Genomic DNA, 22,901 nt, shown 5'->3' with positions numbered 1-22,901 from the left:
TTAACAACTGACCTATACAAACACTGCTATGCTAACTACTGATGTTACAATTTATTACATAAAGTAAACAAAACTGTTGCTGCATCATTCCACTACTGTGAACCCAACAGTACTTGTCATGATCAGCAGTGCTTGACTCAAGGCAGCAGATTGGGTAGCAGGGCTTTAGTTCTTCAACAGTCTTTGACTTGCTCAGCAGTTGTAGGTCAGCAGTTTGCATGATCAGCAGATAGGAGGTCAGCAGATGTTGAAACCACTTTCAAGGGGAGAGACTTGTATGCATAACATCTGCTTATTCTGGATCTACTGCTCTAATCCAGTTTTGGCTTTTATTATCTGTTCCTTTGGCATGGTTCAATCCCAACACCGATTAATCAAATGGCCTCGAGTATAAATTGCAAAATTGAGAAATTCCTGTGTAAATACCTTGGGATACTTGTGATACTTGTGCGGGCTAATATGTACCAAATCCGCCATTTGAAATGTGTCATGGATTGTTTTAAAAATCGGTTATCATTGTGGAAATCTAAGTTTCTCTCTGCGGGTGGAAGACTAACTATGTTAAAAGCAACATCAGACAGTCTTGCTCTGTATTTCTTTTCTCTGTTCAAAGCACCACAAGGTGTCTTATATACGTTGGAAGCACTTAGAAGAAGATTCCTTTTTTTTTGGGGGGGGGGGGGAATTTAACGATGAAAAATAAAAAACAGCTTGAGTATGTTGGGAAAAGGTGGTGGGCCCATTAGAAAAATGGGGATTGGGTTTGGGCTCCTTAAGGATATGAATGTAAGTTTATTGCTTAAATGGAGGTAGCGGTTCAAACATGAAAAAGATTCGTTATGGGCTAAAACCATCATGGCTATACACTTATATATGCATTCCTCATCGTATTTACCGGTCAAGGAGGGTATTTCGGGCACTTGGAATAATATCGTTAAAATGGGTAAGGATCTAGATAAATATAATATAAATGCTGGCCAATTAATAAAAAGTGTCATTGGAAATGGTAAGGAGTCAATATAGATGTAATTTTCGGTGAGATGCAAGCAACAACTTTTATGTGCATAAAAGGGAGAGCGAAGAGGGGTTGGATGGAATGGAAGAAATGGGTGTGGTTCGATATGGCAAGTTGATCGTATGTTTTGTTCTTAATCCAAGTTTGTCGGGAGTTTGGTGATGTTTTCTATTTTGTAAAATAGCGGGTGGTTGGCTTAGTTGCTTAAAAAAACCACTAGTTTTTTTTTTTTTTTTTTTTTGTCTCATTTACGTTAATTGAACGTCACCTAGGTATTTTCAATTCCAAAAAACCAAGAATTATGGATTTTAGTAGGATTTTTCACACAGATATTTTTTACAACACATTGATTTGAGTTGGTCATTCGTTGTTTGGAATTTGATTATTTGTCGAATAATTTAGTTTTTATTCAATGGACTAAGATGAAGATAAAAAAAAGGATTAAAAACACACATGTTTTGTTTTTACAATATTGGTTGATTGTCATTAAAACAAAAAAAAAAAACCATAGTTTTTCATTGCACTACAAAAAACAAAAAAAAATTACAAAAAATAACGCTAGATTATATTCTAGTATATGCTTGTGTAATCATATTTAGGGGGTGTTTGGGGTTGAGTTTTGAAAATAGATTATGCGTTTTGAATAATCAGAATCAGATAATTAGCTGTAACAAAACGTGCTGCAGAAAGATAGTGTTTGGATTTGATTATGTTGTTTGATATCACAATAATCAGATAATCAACATTGTTTGGATTTGATTATGTTGTTTGATATCACAATAATCAGATAATCAACTATTTGAGTGTTTGGCAAGTATATATATTTTAAAAAAATAAATAAGTGAAAACGTAAAAAATCAGTTTTTGGATTATCACGTTTTCCTGCAGCAAGGGGTGACCTACTTATGGATTATCACGTTTTGAACTCTACAAAACGTAAAAAATCACTTTTTATTAATTTTTTACCAAACACTCAAAATAGATTTTTTGCGATTTCAAAACACAATAATCAAATAATCAGGTTGAAAACGCAATCCCAAACACCCCCTTAACACGCTAACTATGAATGGACAATTTGGTCCCCCTAATCCATAGAAAAATATTACCATTTTGGTGCTCTCCCTAAACGACCTGGACAAATCTACCTTAGGCGGTGGGGTGTGGGAGCGGGTAGGAGCACGGGACCCCCCCCCCCCCCCCCCGAGAGGAAGGTGGTCCCTATTTCTCATATTCGAATCTTGCTCTCTATAGGTTAATATAGTAACTTCTCGAAGGTTACCTATCAACGAAAGCTGCGATTTACATGATCTCGTTGGTTAGCAAGGTATTGAAGTGCAACCGTGAGCTTTCCGATAAAAAGTTCCCAAGGTTAGAAGAAAAAAAAATATCCGTCATACAGCCTCTAGATTAAACTAACCAAGTCTGGAAACATTAACCGCAAATCCGCCATTTTCTTGTGTCAGTCACCTCAACAACATCGAAATCAACAAAAGTAAACATGTAACCAAGAAATTGCAAAATGAAATATAAAAAGAATCGATGCATTTTGTATTAAACTAATCTGCTAACAGTTTACATAAAAAAAAAAAAGTATACCAAAACTGATATTCATCCTAGCTAAAGATGACGCGAGCTAAAGAATTTCCTTTCTTTCCTGTTACTAACCGGTATCCACGAATAGGACATCAAATGCTTGATAAGGAAGTACATTTGTGATATGAGCGCGTCCGCGAGTCTAACCTCAAAGAAGAATCACAAAAAATGGATTATGATTTCATAAATCATACTCTTAGATCTTGTCGTCTCAAAGGGATGCCCTCTTGACCACCATCTTCGTCATCCTCTTCGGCTATGCGCTTTGGTGATCGCCCTGATACTGTCGTTGGACCTGCACTTGATTAACTGTAAAATCTCCAGTACTAAAGAAACAGTACACGGTAAGCGTTTGGGCTTTTTGTTAAGCGTTTGGGCTTATACAGGATAAATAAAATACCCAAACGGATCCTAATGGGTCAGAACAGGCCAGGTGACCCGCTAGCAATTTGTCATTTTCTTTAAGCAAATTATAAACTTGAACCATACATATAGAAAACTTAAGTTATATGTACCTTGTATCAACATTTTAATCAAAAAGCTTTTGTATTGATTCTTGTATTTTTGTTTTAATAGTATAGATCCAGCTAGTCGAAAGCGGACTAAAGGGGGAGCCTAGAGCCTAGATGCTAGGCGCACGCAAGAAGTTAGGCTGAGCTTTGAGCCTAATCGCTAAAAAAGCGAGGGCCTTTTTAAGCAAGGCACACAGTACAAACAGGCCATTTTTAGCGGTTTTAGACATGTTGAAAGGTTGAGGCTAGTTCTAGGCTGTTAAACCAGTTTTAGCTGTTCAGGCCGGAATTAGGCCAGAACTTGCAAAAAAATGGCCGGAGCGCGTTGATGGCCACAACACGATATGACTGCGCCTGGGCACCTAGGTGAGCACTGAGCACCGTGTGCGCCTTTGACTACTACTATGGTATATAGACCATAAGGATAGTAAGTACTTGTTGCGTTTAGATTTGCGTCTAACAACTATTTTAGTTTGGGCCCGGATTTGTATAAACATGTACAGGGCCTTAGTGTAGCTTTATTTGCTTTGGTAAATTCTTTCCTTGGGGCATATCCCGGAAAAGCCCAAAGTAACGATTTGGAATTTTGGATTCTTTCATTAATAATTTGCCGGAGTACTATCCTTTAGTAAAATCAAGAGCTATTTTGAACCAAGAGCTAAAGATTTCTACTACGGCTATTTCACTTTAAAAGAGATTATTATTTAACCTAACGATAAGTAAAAAGCATACCGTCAACCATGTCTTTGGTTTTGTGAAGAAGAAAGGTTCCGGAAAGGATCGTCACAAACCCACACAGTTCCGTGACAATCTGCGTGGGACTCTGCCCAGACCAATCCTGCTCAAAATAAAAACTTCATAAACAAGATGTTATTAACGCCATATACAAACTTGGCCCGTTAGAAATAAAAACACAACCCAAATTGACCACTTTGTAAAAAAACGGGTCAAAACTACACATAAAGATATTCGTACAAACAAGAAGAATCGAATGGTCGTTTAATACCTTGAACATGATTACACTGGCCAAGATAGTAAGAGATGTGAACATAGTGTAGTATATGGGAGAGACAACAGCCGTGTTGAATGTGTCAAGCGCCTGCAGCCAACATTTTTCACCATAAATAGGTTGGTTAGTTAGATGACACTATTTGACTGCGCTTGAATGAGATGCAATATAATAGAACAGATAAAAGTGGATGTCTCAATCTCACTTACGAACGGGTTGATTTAAGTTATGTTTTATCTAAAGGGTATAAATCAAAAAAGTAGCAAGAAAGAAAACCGGTTTACACAAAATATTGATTATTAATAAAATTATATACTTTTGTAATCCTATTTGACACACTGATTATTTGTAGGAAAAAAGATATGGATAAAAAATGTATAGGGTCAACCATACTTAACTAGTACCAAAATATTACATGTTTTGAGTTTTGACCACGCAGATTGGATGAGTCGATTATCATGCCGGCTCGGCAATCTTTTTTTTCTTTTGACAGTTGTGTTAGTTAGATGTTCATCTACGTTTGTGCAAATTTGGTTGAAAAACTCGCACCGGAAGTAGGAATTCCATTGATGGTTCGTGGGGTGGTTCTTAGATGAATCGGATCCTCTATATATATATATATACATATATATATATATATAATATAGGGGAAGGTTATATATATATATATATATATATATATATATATATATATAGGGTTAGGATCGTGTGAGAAGCATTCTGGACCACACATTTTCTTTAAGCTTTTCGTAATATACACATATGTATAATTCAAAATTGAGTATATACACATGTGTATAATTCAAGATTTGACAATATACATATATGTATATAGTTGATTTTAAACTATACATATGTGTATATTACGAAAAGCTTAGGAAAATGTGTGGTCCAGAATGCTTCTCAAGTTTCTCAAATAGGGTGGACTTCTCTTATGATCCCTACCCTATATATATATATATATATATATATATATAGGGGAGGGTTTAAATGAGAACGCTAAATATCGCGAGAACCGTGAGAACGAATTAAAAAACTACAAGAACTTGGTCAAAAACAATTCAAATTCAAAATTTCTTTTAACACTTATCATTGTTGTTCGAATACAATGTTAGAAATTAAATTTACACGTTTAAATTTACGTGAATTCGTAAATAAAAAAAGTTACACATGTGTAAGTTTGTCATTTACACATGTGTAAATTTGTTATATTTACACATGCGTAAAAAATCTAGTAAGAGTGCTTTTGAGAGGAGAAATGAATTATTTGATGTTGTAAATTCTGTTTTTGATGTTGTACTTTGATTACAATGAGGTTTGTATTAAAAAAATTCGGTTTTGATTGGTTTTTTCATTCGTTCTCACGGTTCTCGTAATATTTAGTGTTCTCAAGATAACCCTCCCCTATATATATATATATAGGGAGAAGATCATGCGAGAACCACCTCTTATTGCGAGAACCGCGAGAACCAATGTGAACACAACCAAAAATGCCTAAAAATAGCTAAAAATCACACAAAAAAATATTTTTTTTTAATATTTTTTATATAAAAATCGCTACTTTTTGAAGCCAAAAAAAAAACATTTTTTTTTTTGCCACTAAAAGTAGCGATTTGAGCATAACAAATATTAAAAAAAAATTTAGATTTTCTTTAGATTTTTTTAGGTTTTTTGGGGGTTTAGTTTTTAGCATTTTAGCTTGAGGGGGGGGGGGGGGGGGGGGTTAGGTTTTTTTAGCTATTTTAGGTTGTGTTCACATTGGTTCTCAAGGTTCTCACAATAAGGGTGGTTCTCGCATGAGCCCCTCCCAATATATAGGCAAATTGGATTTAAATAATCCCAACTTACTCAATTTGGCCGATAATAATCCCAACTCAGTTATTGGCCGATAATAATCCGAACTGGTCCACTTTTGGCCGATAATAGTCCGCCGTTAAAAATAGCTTAACGGAGTTAAGCTTTTTTCCGAATTATAAACCGATGTTTTATGGATTTTGATCAGAACGAGGATACGAGTTGATTGATATAAAATTTACCTCGAAATATTGCCCCAAACGATGAAAACGGTGCTTCAATTCAGGTGTTTAAACTTCCAATTAACAAAAATCAAGTCGTTTGAAGCACCGTTTCGAGTTAAATTTTACATAAATCGAATCGTATCCTCGTTCTGATCAAAATCCATAAAACATCGGTTTGTAATTCGGAAAAAAGCTTAACTCCGTTAAGCTATTTTTAACAGCGGACTATTATCGGCCAAAAGTGGACCAGTTCGGATTATTATCGTCCAATAACTGAGTTGGGATTATTATCGGCCAAATTGAGCAAGTTGGGATTATTTAAATCCAATTTGCCCAATATATATATATATATATATAACGTAAGGTTATTGTACAAATGGGCTTAACATACTAAACATGAGATGTGAAAGAGGGATTTTTTTTTTTTTTTTTTTGAAATTTAATTTTCCGGTCTTGACAAGCACGTATTTTAGTCCCAGAAACTAAAATAATAAAAGAACTCGTATATTTACACTAGCAGAGTAACTATGTAATCACTCTAGTGTAATTCTACATAATTAGTCTACTAGAGTAAATACACGAAAAATATATTTTTTGTTTTACATTTTGCATACTAAACATCATATGCTTAAGTAGATGGGAAAAAAATCAAAAAAAAAAAAAAAAATAGTATGTTAAGACCCATTTGTATTTGATCTTTACCCTATATATATACACATATTATATTATAAGGGAGATGATCATGAAAAAACTACTTAAATGTGAGAAAACTACAAAACTCATTCAAAACCACTAAAAAGGAGGGGGAGGGGACTTTTAATGGAGGGGTAAAATTAGAAATATATATATATATATATATATATATATATATAACATTTCTATCTTCTTCATATGTTATTTTTTTTTTTAAATTGCACCATAAGATCACAAATTTTCTTATCTTTCATTCGAGTATATTCGAGCATATTTTTTCAACACAAGCAAAAGATTTAACATGTCGTCTTTTTTTCAATACTCCTATTATGGTAGTGCGCATGTGCAACATAACATGTAATATAGCCTTAAGGTTTAGTTTAGCTTTTAGAATTAGGTATTTGTGGGGTTTAGGTTTCGGGTTTAGTTTTAGGTGTGTTTGTGTGTGTGTGTGTGTGTGGGGGGGGGGGGGGGGGGGTTTCGTAATGTTGCACATGTGTAGTAATAAATAGTAGTATTGAAAAAAGTACAACGCCTTAAATCTATTTTATGCCATAAAAATATGCTCGAAAATACATGAATGAAAGATAACAAAAATTTTTGATCTTATGGTGCCATTTTTGTTAAAGAATGATAACATATGGAGAAATTAGAAATGTTTAAAAAAATATTATAATTTTTTCCCAATTTTACCCCTCCTTCATTAAAGTCCCTTCCTCTACTTTTAGTGGTTTTGATGAAGTAGTTTTCTCATTAAAATGGGTTTTCTCATGATCTATCCCCTATATTATAAATACATAAGTGAAAATAATTTAATAAAAAATAAATGAGCAAAGCTTGAGTTTAAAAAACTACTCATGAGCGGATCTCAAGCTATAGAAATAGAGCCTAAAACAAGCCGAGCTCAAGCTTAAGCAAGCTTGGCTTGGTTACACCCCTGGGAAAACCAAGAACCTAATATCTATTTCAAATAACTTTTACTTGCAAACACAAACAAACCGATAACCATTTTCGCATGTCCCACAGGATGACACAAACCAAAATAATCAAAAATTTTAGCAGAGACTGAAAGGTCAGTCGGTACCTTGTTCAGATAATTCATTTGAGTGATGACACAAAGGAGAACAATGAAGGTAAAAACCCATGTTTGGGGGTATAATAGCTGGTTCATTCCTGAAAACGTAAGCTTCAAAGCAATACCAACAGCTTTCACACTCATGACCTGTGAGAGAAGAAACCTTCGTAAACAGAGGTAGCATGGCAGATAGTGATGAAATGCACATATTTAATGATACATACCGACAAAGAGCCTACTAATGAGCATACTCCAATGTAGCACATTATGTGTGTCTGACCATATATTGGGATATAGAGAAACACTAATATAAAAACAAATATCAACACGAGTACGGCATATAGGACGAAAGCTGCAGAAAAAGAAGATGTTGATTGGATAAAAAACATATCAAAAGAATGTATTCTAAAATCAAAGAACTAGAGGTAGCTGGAGGTGAAAGTTTCGACCCGTTTATTAACAAATGTACGGATTTGGGTTGTCTTTTATCTCAAACTCTCAAAGGGGTCGAGTATAATACAACCTACTTAGAATTTAGATAGATGGGGTCAAACAGCTTGATAGCCATCCAAAGTCTATTTTTAAAGAATACAACCTACTTAGCTATCTCATTGAAAGATTTTAGGGTGCAAACGAGCCAAACCGCTCATCAGCTACTTGAAATTGACTCGCAAAAGCTCGAGTTGAGCTGAGCTCGAGACTAAAATTAAGGTTGTTTGATAAACAAGCCTGAGCCAAAGCTTCACTTATTGAGTTTGAGTAGGCTTGGAAGCCTAAACGAGCCTGTTATTTATATAATCTTAATTTTATATAATAAGTATAGATTTACATTATATATATATATATAAATATACAGATTTACATAATAACTATTATATATAACACAACTATATATATATATATAGGGTAGGGATCCTAAGAGAAGTCCACCCTATATGAGAAACTTGAGAAGCATTCTGGACCACACATTTTTCTAAGCCTTTCGTAATATACACATATGTATAGTTTAAAATTGACTATATACATATGTGTATAACTCAATATACATATATGTATATAGTCAATTTTAAACTATACATATGTGTATATTACGAAAGGCTTAGAAAAATGTGTGGTCCAGAATGCTTCTCAAGTTTCTCAACTAGCCTATCACTTCTCACATGATCCTTATCCTATATATATATATATATATATATATATATATATATATATATTATGTGAAATATAATTATATTTATAAACATTATAAATGTATAGTTAAATTTTACAAAATAAATAATAAAAATTAGTCGAGCCCGAGCCGAGCTCGAGCCCTCATAAGTTAAAGAAGCCAAGCTCAAGTTTAGGCGAGCTCGGGCTTGGCTTGGCTCGTTTAAACCCCTAGAAGATTTAGATTACTATTTTAGTAATATTGTTTTTTGTAAATCACAATTACTGCAATAGCTATTAAAACAAAAAAGAATTAAAAGATGAACATAACATGATCGTGGGTCAAGTAAAGCTGATCCGGCCCGTTTCGACTGGTACAAATAATGACTTGTTTCAGTCTGAACCCGCCCATCTTTCCACCTCTAGAGGTGGCAAATAGGCAGTTCCGAAGAGTTGTCTAACAGATCAAAACGGGTAGTTTTTTAATAAACATCAAGATCGGTTGTGTTAGTCAAACTGCCAAAACTGTCTTCTCTTTTTGAATAAATACCGAACGTATCAAATATGATTAATAAAAAAGATGGATAAACGATTCGTTTTATCATGAATACACTTTGGGCAACCCTTGGAGATATCTAGAATATAACCCAAACCGACGTAGTTTTAGGCACACGGATCGCAACTACCACCTCAATCAAAAATATAATTTCCAATATAAACAAGTCGAATGAAAAATAGTTGATCCTAAAAACAGACAATTACCAGGCTCTGTAGCAAGATCCCATACTTCTGCCACTGATTCAATCTGACGTTCCTGAGGAGCATGTAGAACGATTGTTGTGGAGCCCACAACACATAGAGCACAACCAAGAATTCCAAAAATATGCAGCTTCTCGCGCAAAATAATATATGCAAGTACAGCGCTGCAATATGGTATGATGCATAAAAATGTAAGTGAACATATGTGCATGAGACGCAACCTAAGCAATCAATAGCAGTGCTATAGCGGTTAGCGGACCTCAGGGTGTGTAGCGGTCCAAATAGCGGTGGCCTATAGCGGTTCCGCTATTAGCGGCGCTAAATACCGCTAAATGCCGCTATAGCGGTGGCCTATAGCGGTTATAGCAGTAACGTTGTTTGATTGTGTTAATTCTTAAATTAAATACTTCAAAGTTACTATTAGTATTTGATTTGCAATAGGTTTTTGATAATGGAATGATATTGCTATGAATTTTGATATTACTATTAATATTTTTCAAAGAAATATTTATATGTATATAAAAATACATAAATTATGCATGGTATAAAAATTACCACTATACCACCGCTATAACCTATATATCATATAGCGGACCTTGACCGCTATTCGATTTTGGACCGCTTTAACTGCATAGGACGCAACAGATTTTGATTTTCGATCATGCCTGATTATAATGCTGAGTGCCCCAAGAGGAGTGACGAGAATTGCCGGTGCAAACGCATAAGCTGCAAAATTCGCTATTTCTCCAACGATCACTGTTGAAACAGTGAGTGGCGGTCATTGTCTAATACATATATTGCGTTGACAAATAGATGTCGTAACATTTAAGTTTTGAGTAAATAATATGGCGTTAAACAAAAGGAGACAAGAAAGCTCACTTGTTATCATGCCTACCCACCATAAAGGTTCCAATAAGTACGAGTATCCTCCAACTCCTGACAAAATGCCATGTGTTAGTGAGGCTAAATTTATGGCGTCAGTCACAAAGCGCAAATAAAAAGAAGTCGTCATTTTTTATTTTAGTTTTTTTGCCTAGCCATGAGAACCCATTATCGGAAAACTCACGGGACCCCAACTACCCTGCTAACCAACGGGGTCGTGTAAACCGCAGTTTGTGTTGGGCGGGTGGCCTTCCTAGATGGAAATGGGGTGTTTACCACTGCACCACCCCTTGAAGGTTATAACGTAATCATCAGTAGATGGCAAATAAAACGATACGCCTACACATTTCAAGAATCTAGAAGTATCATAACTGATCAAAAGCAACGATTATCAGACCATTATAAAGGTAAATCCAAACGGATTCAATGGCTACATGTTCCATTGGAAGTCAAATGATGTCACAACATCTGTTTAATAAACCACCGAGCTTCCACCTAAGTGTGGCGATTTTCGACACGATACGACAATACTCAGGTTTTGGGTTGGTGCGTCTAACCCATTTATAAAACGGGTCATGTCCAAGTTGACCTGTTTAACCTGTTTAATTAAACAAGTCGACACACTGACCCATTTAACCCGTTTTTTACCACCCATCAACCCGATTAACAAGTTTGCAACTCGATTATTACCTACTAACCCGCCAACCCATTTGACACGTTTAGATAAACGATTTAACCAGTCGTGTTCAAGTTGCACGATTTTAAGTCTCTACGGGTTAACGTCAATACTTTGACACGAATACAAATACGGTCGTGTACTCGTGTTCGGGTTGAACAACTCAACCAGCAACCCTGCTTCCAACACATGTACATATCATAGACAAAACCAAATAATCTCAAAACAAACAAAACAAGATCATCCATAAACAAAATAAGACAACCAAATCACCATACAGAAAAAGGGTAAGTCGAAATACCTGCCCTAGTACCAGAAGCCCCTGCTTTTATAAGACCCTTTTTCTTAACAATAAAACTGGCACCAATGAACAAACTAGAAGACAATGCTAAGATCAAGCCCTTAATATTATCACTAGACATGCCCCTGTAAGCATCCCTCCACACCTGGGACGCCATTAAACACCAATTGGAACAACAATTTCACATGCGGCTCAAGAAAGTTATGGTTCGATTGATTGAAGGGTTTTGAAGGAGATCTTGTGGGTGGGTGGAAAGATGAGTGTGTTGATCGGATCGGGGTAGATTGTGAAATTTGATTTGATCAAGTGAAGAGTGAGTGATGCATGATATGATATACCTTTTGGTGAAAAGATTTGGAGTTTTGTTGATGGATTATTAAATATCAATCAATGTATGACAAAACTTAGGTAATTGAATTTTGAGTAAATTAGAAGTTTTTTTCTAGAACAAATTACAGGTTGTGTCCTTTGTCTTTAAATTTGACAAGTTTTGTCCTTAATGTTTTAAAATCCTGCACGTTATGTTCTTTAACCCTAAGTTAGTTAGATTTTTTTAGTTTAATATGATTATGTGCCTTGCATATGAGGGCATTCTTGTCATTTCACCTTCTTAGGAGCTATTTTGTAAAAAATTATTAATCAGGGACTATTTATAAAAAAACTTAAAAAAAAACAATTATAATCTCTCTCTCATCTAAATCACACTTTCTTTATCATCATCATCTTCCTTGAACTATCAAAAAACACCATCAATTCATTAAAGAGATCAAAATCAAAAAACTATCCCTCTCTCTAATCTCTCACTCTTTTCTTTCTATACTGAACCACGCTACCACCGGAACACTATCGCACTGAACCACATGTGACAACTGGCACAAAACCGGTAACTTCCGTACACTTTGATTATTATTTAATGACTGCAATTATGTGCTTAAATGTCAACATTGACTGATTAGCTGCTAAGCAAGTGAATTCATGCACGTTGTATACTACAAAATATTGCTTTATGCATAAGCGAGAGCGTTGCGTCAGATATAATAGTAAACTCACCGGTAAGACACGCTGTGTTAACAAAACTGCAGAAAGTAGTCAGACATTAGAATTGAGGCCTAGTTGTAGGTCCTATGACAAAGGTGTTGATGCATATTTTGTCTATCGCCTGCGTCAATCTGAGGTGTAGTGAAAAGCCGGAAGTAATCATGCGCGTATTGTCGTATTTAGTTAGAAATGGCAAGGTGGCAAACTTGTAATTAGTGTAAACTTTCATTTAGTTGCCTTGACCATATAAATAGGAGTTATGTCATAGTTTAAGTTAGAGACTTTTAAGAGTTTATGAGTTAGAGTTTGGAAGAGTTCTTGGAGAGGAGACTTTCTAGAGAGAGAAAGTAGAGAGAGAAAGTAGTGTAAACGTGGTTTCTTGTACCGTATCGACAAATCTATCAATGAAGTCACGTTAGTAGTACGTTATCGTGTGTTCGGTCACGTTCCTTCACGGATTCCGCACGTGAAACGTTCGTTACGCAATCGAACGGTGTCAAAACCGGTCCTACAAGTGGTATCAGAGCTAGGAGCTCGATTGCTTGATCAAACACGTCGTTCTCGTACAGATTTCAGCCGATTCAGAGCCAAATCAGATCCGAATTTCATCAATTTCATCACTTTCTACTCATTTCTTGGAAATTCGACAAATTGAACGTGTTTTCACGGTCCGATTCGTCTGAAATTCTAGTATATTGTGCGAAATATATTGAATTGAAACCCTACCAAGTTTCATGTTGAAACACTAAGCCGTTTTGGAGAAATTGCAGATTTTCGGTCCGAAATCGCGTCAACTTTCAGCTCTGGATCGCTTATACGAACATCATGGATCGCTCATATGGTTTTATGGGTTGAATCGCTCCAAAATTATAACATCTTGAACCGCTTATAGTAATCACGTGAACCGCTCATATGTCACCGTATGAACCGCTCATAAGGTGTGAAATTGTTGTGAATCGCTTATTGGTCAACGTTTGAATCGCTCATAATTACAATCATTGAACCGCCTTTGTGATCAGGTTGTGGTCCGCTCAAAAAGCTTTATTAACTCAGTTCGCTTTTAAGTCATCGTTGTTAGGGGATAGGGAGTGGCTTTCGGCAAAGCCAGTTTACCGATCGGTAAACTTTGGCAAACCATTGCCAATCTTTTGCCACATTCATGTTTGCCGAAAATGGTGAGAAATCGGTGAGCCAACACCGCTGCGGCAAAGGGAAGAAGAGGAGAGAGAGAGAGGGGTGTGGGGTGGGGTCCATTCCAATCTCAACCAATCACATCTTTTTTCCTTTTTTTTATTTAAAAAGTTTACCACTCCACCAAATGTTTAAACCATTGCCAACATTTTTCACCAAAGTTTAAACACTTTTGCCTAATTGACATGGCGCGCTCTCATTGGTCGGTTTTTTGGTTTGCCATTTTAAAGTGTTTAACCACTCCTTATACCCTTAGTGAAACAGGTTGTTATCGGTATTCCACTAAGGTTGTTGAAGGCTCCTTTATACCGCCAAAACAAATCTTCGATCCAATCCCACACTTTTAAGTCACCGCCCAACTCATTGTTTGTTGTGCACCGTCCATGAGACCCACTTAAAAAGATGTCACCAGCCATTTGCATTAAAGTCTGCAGTTGTTGATTACACAGCCCATGTGATTTAAACAAAATTGACATCACCGCCCTATTACAATATTACTACCCAATCACTGAAGCCCACTAGTTCACTACTCAAGGCACCACCGATTACTTTTTAAGGCCCAATCCTATATCTGTGTGCCACCGCTCACCATTTTGTCATTACATAAAAATTACCCACTGCCCACTATTTTTATTCTAGCCAATTATTCTTCTTTGTGCACCGCCCATCCATTTTATATCATAGTTCAACTTGCACCGTCCCACTATTTGACCAATCCCATATTTTAATCACCTGCCGCCCCATATAGCAAATTACAACACCCATTAGCATCAAAGGCCCAATCAAACCTACCCACTATCATCGTCCATGTAACCCAACCCAGCCCACATCTTTTGCTTGTCTGTTGCCGCCCAACCCACTTAAATTTTGTCACCACCGCCCACTACTTTTCTAATACCCAATCAAAATTTTTAAGATCGTCCTTAAAACCGACCCACTTTACCGTCCTTTAAAACTGATCCATTTCCTTTAGAGGCCCATGTGACCGACCTACTACCTTAGTTAAAGCCCATTAAAGCCCATTTTAAAAAAAAAAAAAAACAGCCAAATTTTTAAGGAGGTCTCGATGTGATAAAGAATTGAAAAGGGGAGGGGGCATTTGTATTAACGGTACACATTCATTGGAACGGGTTCACGAATCTTCGACAACGAGTCTTAGATTGGTTCATTCACACACTGTTAAGAAGTTAATTAGTTTTGATCTAATCGGTTACTTGCTTGTTTGCAGGAAATCCACGGTAGTTTGTCGAGCATCGGTTATACGCACGAGCAAATTCACACTCGATCCAATCTTTGATAGTTATTTGATTGTGTGAAATTTTTATTGATTGAAAATCTGTTGCTGTGTATTTCTCATTACCGAATCATGGATATGGATTTCTTTAATATGACTAAAGAAACACTTGATAGAATGAAGGTATTAAAGAAAGAATTTGATTCGTTTTCAGGAGATCCAGGAGAAAACACTAAGGATATCATTGGGAGATATAGACTTCTTGTTCATTCAATGACTAAAATTGGTATAACTAAAGAACCAGCAGAATGGGTTGAAAAATTTGTCAGTGCTTTACCGAAAGATGAATGGGAAGATTACATCTTGAACCTGAAGAGTTCTGGAGAATTTTCTCAACTGACGATTTGTCCACTCGTTGAAAGAATTGAAGAACAGATAAGGATTAATGATGAAAAGAAGAAAAACCAAAATGGTGATCAAAGGGCAAAGGAAGAAAAGCTTCAAAAGTTGGAGAATCTGTGAAGAATGCATCAGTGTGTTTCAAATGTGACAACTTTAAGACTAATAATGACAAACTCGTAAAAGTTGCAAAAAGTTTGGCATTGGAGATCAAGAAGTTGACAGATGAGAAGCAAGCTGATGATAAACAGAATCTTATGATTCAAGAAATTTGTGAGAAACTGAAAGTTGAAAATGACAAACTGTTGGGTAATTTGAACAGTTTGACATCAGAAAACAAAATTTTGAAAGAAAAAGAAAAAGTTTTTGAAAATGAAAAATCAAAAATTGAAAAAGATTTTCAAAAACAAATCAAGATTTTAGAAGATGAGAGAGATATTTTTGGTAAAGAGAATCTTGAAAAACAAATTGCAATCAACTCTTATCTTGCTAAAATCATTCAGCTTGAAAAAGAAGCTAAAATTAATCATATTAAAATTACTGAATTAGAAAGTAAGTTGAAAGGTTTTGTGACTTCTGTACAGTATGTTTGTCCAGAACCGATCAATGAAATTCCAATAAGTGACTATGTCACAAACTTTGACAGTGTCAAAGTTGAAGATTGTGATGAGAAATATGATGATGTAAATACAAAAATTGAAAAACAAAAATTGCTTTTAGAATTACAAGAAAAATTCAAAAATATTGTTTTGCAATCTACTGAAACAGGTGAATGCTCAAAGCAAAAACCTGTTAAGAAGATTGTAGAACAGAAACAAAAAGTTAAAAATTTGAAAAATGCTCAAAACGATAATAAAAGCTCATCAGATCGATCATCCAATCGCAATCAAAAATCACAAAAATTGAAAAACGAAAATTCAAAAATTGTTGGTAATGAGTGGTGCAGGTTTGACCACAGTGCTCAAGAGCCAAATCCAACAATCAAGAAGAGGAAGGAGTATCACCACGCTAGACAATGCTTTGATCTAAGCGTTTGGTATGAAAATGGTGATTGGCATGATAACAGAGTGTGTTATCGATGTGGGTATCGAGGACACATTGCTGTTAACTGCCAGAGACAGAGATTTGAGGCGAGAAGATGCTATAACTGCCAAATCAAAGGTCATATTGCCAGAGATTGCCCAAGGAAATCAAGCGAAAGATTGAGGGTTAACTCTAAAAAATTGGCAAAGAAACCAGTCCCTGTCAAGCCCAAGGAACTGAAAGTTTCAGAACAGCATATCAAAGAACAGAAGGTCCAAGAACCTAAAGTTCAAGAAAAGAAAGTGAAACTTTCTCAAGGGCAGAAAGACAAACTACGAAAGAAGAGGAAGAAGGCCAGAGAATATATGGAGAAGATTTTGTCCTCGGGTTCACCCGACAGATCGAAGAAGAGTGCTGATGAATCGATTCACTCGACAACAAAGTCAAGTAAACCGAATTCGTCAGATGCAAATCTGAGGACAAAAGAGGAGATAAAGAAGAAGAAGAAAAAGGTCGGCGATGAATCTGACATGTCGAAGTTAGACAAGCCACCTTCAGGCGATGAATCTGACGTGTCAAGGTCAGACAAGCCACCTTCAGGCGATGAATCTGACAGGTCAAAGTCAGACAAGCCACATTCAGGCAATGATTCTGGTTCGTCAAAACCAGAAGAGCCAGTTATTGAGGTAAAAACTGAGAATTCAGGTTTACCAATGGATGATACGAACTTTCCTCCATTGATAAACAAGAATTCAAAATCACCCAAGGACAGTCAGGCTTGGGTGAACCTTTTCAAATGAAAAACCTGACTTGCCGGAGTTCCCAGGTTGGTAAGCGTGGAACATGAATCGGCACATTTCTTGAGAAATTTCACTCTGGTGATTTTTCGTCTTCAAAAGATAAATCAGGGACATTAAGTTGTACTTGATTCATCTTTCCTACAAGTAGTAATTTGAAAAACAATGTGATGAAACCCCGTGTTTATGAAATGTCACACAAAACTAATTTTCCAGAAAAACCATTTTGATTAAAACAAACTTAAGTGTTTTGAAATCATAATGGGAAAATAGTTTGTTGTGAGGGGGAGTTCTGATTGTTTATGCCAAGTGGATGGAGAATTGAAGTGATTCTCATCAAGTTGTCAAGTTTGTACAGTTTGTTTCAAATTTTCTCAGAAAATCAAAATTGAAACATATTTTGATTTTAGGGGGAGAAAAATTTTAAAAAAATTATAAAATTTGAAAAAGTCAAAAACATCGAAAAATTCAAAAATAAGTTTTTGTTGCGAAAAAGAGGAGATGATAGTACATCAGTAGACTATCATAACACGCTAAAGATATGGAATGTTTAAAAGTGATAAACAATTTTATTGTGGATTTGTTAGTAAATTTTTACACACTCAGTAGATTGTTTTCGAGATATAAACATAAACATTAAACTTGCTTATCTCGTGGGGAACATATCTTGGATATATGGGTAACCCCCGAAATCTCGTTTGAAAGATTCTATAAGATGTCAAACTTTCTTAGTTTGTGGGTAACATTTCACGGATATATGGGTAACCCCCGAAATTTCGTTTGAAAGGTTTCTCTTTCTGAAATACTAGGTTTGTTTATACTCAGTGATATCTGGGGTATTATCCCGGGACTTCTGCTGAATGGAAGTTCTGACCTAGTCCTCGGATAATACTTGCTGCAAATGCTTGAAACACAGCATAAGCCCTCAACTGGTTAGACAATAAAATTGATAATCAGTTGTTGTAGCAAAAAGATCCTCTAAAGGGGACACAAATCATGATCTCTCTGCTGAACGGTAGTTCTGACCTGAGCTCTCATGATTTCAAATCCAACCCTTTACAGATATCATCTTAGTATACTTTCCTGTAATTCTGAATATTGAGATCTGGATACGGGAGTATATTCTGAAATGGGACACTCAATTAAGTTTGTAAGATTGAATATTTGAATCTGGATACGGGAGTATATTCAAGTGATGGGACACTCGAATAAGTTTAAGTATCTAAAACATTAATCTCGTATCTCGAATCAGTTAAACTTTGTGTAAAGATATATCTGACAATCTAGGTAAATTGTTTAGAGCTTACAATGTTCAAAGCTTAACGGTGTTAGTGATATGTCTCAAAAACTGATATGATCCTCTTGCACAAACTCACAAAAATATGTTTGTACATATTTCATTTCTGCATTTAACTTTTGTCTTTGCATTTATGTTTCCTATTTTGAAAAATCCAAAAAGATTTTCGACAACTGATGTTGAAAAGCTAACGTTCAAAATCTAAAAGGCTAAACATGATGAACAGACAGGTTGGTTAAATGAATCTCAAATGCTTAGTTGATTCATTAAATTGAATCACAACTTTATTCGGTTGTAATAGAGTGGTTGAGATGTGCAGGTTTTTGAATTTGTTGCTGCGAAAAGCCAGACTACGATCCCGACAGCTGGTTCTGAGGGGGAGTCTGAAGAAGAGCTTAACACTAAAGGAGCTTGTATCTGAAAAGCCAGGTGTCGATCCCAAAAGCACGGAAGCTTGACGAAAGGGGGAGCCTGAAGATTCTGAAGTAAATACAGATCCTCTGGGATTCTGTTCGAGCAAGAGTATTTGAAGACTCTCACTAAAGATTCCGTCAACATCCAAGGGGGAGTTTGTTAGTGCAGTTGTCTGTCGACTACATCTTCGTTCGAGTCTCTCAAATAGAAAGTCAAGTCGTTACGAGTTTCACTACAGATTGACTACGGCAATATCCAAGGGGGAGATTGTTGATGCATATTTTGTCCATCGCCTTCGTCAATCCGAGTCGTAGTGAAAAGCCGGAAGTAATCGAGTGCATATTGTCTATTTAGTTAGAAATGGCAAGGTGGCAAACTTGTAATTTCATTAAAGTACCTTGACCATATAAATAGAGGTTATGTCACTAGTTTAAGTTAGACTTTAGAGATTTTAGGGTTTTGTTAGAGTTTGGAGAAGACTTGGAGAGGAGACTTTCTAGAGAGAGAAAGTAGTGTAAACGTGGTTTCTTGTACCGTATCGACAAATCTATCAATGAAGTCACGTTAGTAGTACGTTATCGTGTGTTCGGTCACGTTCGTTCACGGATTCCGCACGTGAAACGTTCGTTACGCAATCGAACGGTGTCAAAACCGGTCCTACAAAAGGTACATTAAAACCCAAGAGTACATATCAGGGTTTAATTTATGGTCGTTACGAAAGCTAAAACACGCACTAAAAGGCACCCGAAACACACTTTAAGAGCAGAACTAATTACGACAAAACTGCGAAACGAACGTTGATGGCCGCCCGAATAATATTTAATCCCACAAATATTCTGTTATGATTAAAATTTAATTTTAATCAGGTTCGTGTTGAAAAAAAATAAGTTAAAACGCTTAAAAACGTTATTTTTTTTTTATGTTTAAGCGCGTACCGTGTGTTCCTATGCGACACAGTGCTTACACTGCAAAACGCAGACAACGCAGAAAACCTAGGAATATGCTAGGAATATTCCAGGAATATACCAGGAATATGCTAGGAATATTCCAGGAATATGCTAGGAATATGCTAGGAATATTCCAGGAATATGCTAGGAATATGCTAGGAATATTCCAGGAATATGCCAGGAATATGCTAGGAATATGCCAGGAATATGCTAGGAATATTCCAAGAATATGCCAGGAATATGCTAGGAATATGCCATATGGAATGTCTATAAATACCGTGAGATGGCACATATGAACTTTCACACTTCACAACACCAAACAACTCTCCTCTCTCCCTCTAGAAAGCTCACGGCCAAACATCCCTAATCACCCATCAATTTTTCGAGCCTTGTTCAAGCCATTCCAAGCATACCCAAGCATCAAGGATCACGTATTAGGAGGCTTGGTGCACTCGGAGCTCGAAGGACCTTTTTCTCTAGCTTTTATCCACCACATTCGCGTCTAGATTCTTCCCTAGCCTCGAGCTAGTGGTGAGTTACTTAAAACACATTCTTGAACTAATCTAGAGTGGTTAATATGATAGATAACGGTTAAAACTTGGAATCTTGCAATTTGATACATTAAAGTCTACTAAAAGACACTTAAATGATGGATAAAAGCTCACATGATGTGTAAATGTTGTAGTATTTGATTTGTGGGGTTATCTAGACCCGATCTATGTGTGGTAGCTCGGATCATGACATAAGGTTGTTTTAAATGAAACAATGGTTAAAGGGTGAAACTCTACCACACACGAATCATGAACTTGTGTAAAAGCGTTTTACTTGTGAAATAGTGTTTAAAACTAGCCGATCTATGTATCTACAAGAGGTATTTTCGAAAGACCAAGCGTCGAAAGAAATCACATGTTCTAAACCGGATCTTACACAAACAAAAGTGATTTTTGTGAACAAACAAGTGAGTGGACACTTGTGTAACAAAAGTTTTAACAAAGAAATAATTTTCGTGAAAACCGACTAGAAGTTGTGGAACTTCATATTCTTTAAAAATAAAGTTTTTAAGCAATCAAACTTATTTTTAAAGATAACAAGACTTACTAAATGTGCTAGTAAGTTACTACACAATTTTAGTGAATATCCAAGTTCATGAAATGGAGAAATTAGTGATATTTGTTGATGATTATTGTTGATGATTGTTATTGATGATTGTTGACGATTTAAAAGAAAATAAACACATGTTTTGAAAACATGGGAAACCTCCATTTTTAGGGGAAACTCTGTCAAAATTTTTATAAATTTTGACACTTAGAAAAATATAAGTTTTTGAGAAACTTATTCCCTAAAAATGTATTTAAGAGTATTACCAAGGTTTCCCTAATTTTTGGTGATAAGAAATGAGGATTTCTTCAAAAATAAAAGTGGATATAAATATGTATATTTTTGAGAGAAAAATATATATTATTTTATCACCAACTTTTGTGCTAAGTGTATATAGTATGTGCTATACGTGCTAGCGTATTAAGACGTAAAAATACACTAAATACTCATGAGGAGTATAAACATGAAAATTACACATACAATATACAAGACACATAATTCGGGTGCAAAGTGCAAAACACAAGATACTTATATTAATTTGCGAAAATAATATAAGTAAGATACTTAGTTAAAAATATGAAATATTTTTAACACAACAATACGAATACAAAAGTAAGTGACTGAACTTGTGCGACGCAAGTCTAGTGACTAACGTTAAGAAAACGCGTATAGGTTACGACGTTAAATAAGCAAACCCGGTGAAGTTTACGACGCACAGGAACGCAAAGTTGTGAGTTCATGCTCCCCCTTTTCTCTAACTGTTTTTGTTTTACACTTCGGGGGTGAAATACATGTCACAAATTGAATATTGTTTGCATATGTTATGATGGGTACAAAAACATTCAAGTGAAACATTCATGGGTACAAAAACATTCAAGTGAAAACATTCCAGACCATGTCTCGAATAGGGTACCATAAGCACCATTAATCAACGTATACATTCAGACCGCGGAACAAAAGGTTAGATCTAATGGGTTTCAGGCAACCCCACTCTTGGCCTACTTCTACCAATGAGTGCTTCTGTGTCTCAGTCAAGTCAACAAAAATGCCTAGGTTTGGTGGCTTCCTATGTCGTGACATATGTTAGTGGCCTTGCAAACCACTAGCAAACTCACACATTCAAACAGTCATAGTACCCAGTTGTACATACGTTTTACAAGTTACATTCAAACATTCATCCTACAAGTTTTATACTATGTTTTCATTCAAGGATATTAAACATTCAAAAACAATCACTGCATGAATTCACACCAACATTATGTTGATGTTTTTCCAAAACTCACATGTATTTCAGGTAACTAAGATGGATGTGCGCGTGGTCTCACTTATGCTCGTGGATGTCGCTTTATCTATCGTTAAATAAAGTTGTAACTTTTAAGACAATATGCTATCATGTGTTGTAAACACTTGACTTATGTTTTCGGTAATGTAATGTTTAAAATTATTTTCGAGCATATAGTATGTTTAGCTTTCGTATGCAATGAGAACCTTTCATGATCACACCTCGTGCTTCCGCCGCAGAAAGGGGTGTGACACCACAACCTTCACGAACTACCAAACCAGGGTAACAATGGCAGCCGTATGTTTGGGTCACAAAACCCAAATCGGTAGGATCAGTTTGTTTGGGTCTCATCAAAGTTTCGTCGGAAGGTCTTGAGTCACCGGATGTTAAGAAAGCATCTCACACCTTCAATTTCAACAAATTTCATCAACAAATCACTAGATCTCAGATTCACAGATCTAATGGCTGACAAATCCTCCTTCTAGTCATGATCGCCGCC

At 35.8% G+C, this 22,901-nt stretch overlaps 1 protein-coding gene across 3 annotated transcripts; it reads right to left on the bottom strand.

Moving 5' to 3' along the window:
* Window positions 1–2,542: 2,542 nt before the first annotated feature.
* LOC110877881 (probable magnesium transporter NIPA4) lies at window positions 2,543–12,041 on the bottom strand. 3 transcript variants are annotated; one of them, XR_004866756.1, is made up of 9 exons: window positions 11,683–12,041; window positions 10,703–10,759; window positions 10,489–10,579; window positions 9,827–9,987; window positions 8,140–8,267; window positions 7,925–8,062; window positions 4,127–4,219; window positions 3,853–3,974; window positions 2,543–2,903 (listed from the first exon to the last, which is right to left on the bottom strand). XR_004866756.1 is itself a non-coding variant. In XM_022126107.2 (9 exons), exons 1-9 carry the CDS (start codon window positions 11,837–11,839, stop codon window positions 2,797–2,799), a joined length of 990 nt encoding a protein of 329 aa, XP_021981799.1. In that variant the 5' UTR covers window positions 11,840–12,039; the 3' UTR covers window positions 2,543–2,796. The 3 variants fall into 3 exon arrangements, 2 of the variants coding, with proteins under 2 accessions (XP_021981799.1, XP_021981798.1); XM_022126107.2 differs by having other exon boundaries at window positions 3,853–3,958; window positions 8,140–8,219; window positions 11,683–12,039; XM_022126106.2 differs by having other exon boundaries at window positions 3,853–3,958; window positions 11,683–11,986.
* Between the last annotated feature and the right edge of the window lie 10,860 nt (window positions 12,042–22,901).

Source organism: Helianthus annuus, chromosome 9 (genome assembly GCF_002127325.2).
Source record: "Helianthus annuus cultivar XRQ/B chromosome 9, HanXRQr2.0-SUNRISE, whole genome shotgun sequence".
In the NCBI taxonomy this organism is placed as follows: domain Eukaryota; kingdom Viridiplantae; phylum Streptophyta; class Magnoliopsida; order Asterales; family Asteraceae; genus Helianthus; species Helianthus annuus.
The sequence above is the reverse complement of the archived record's forward strand: the minus strand, read 5'-3'. Positions and strand labels throughout refer to the sequence as shown.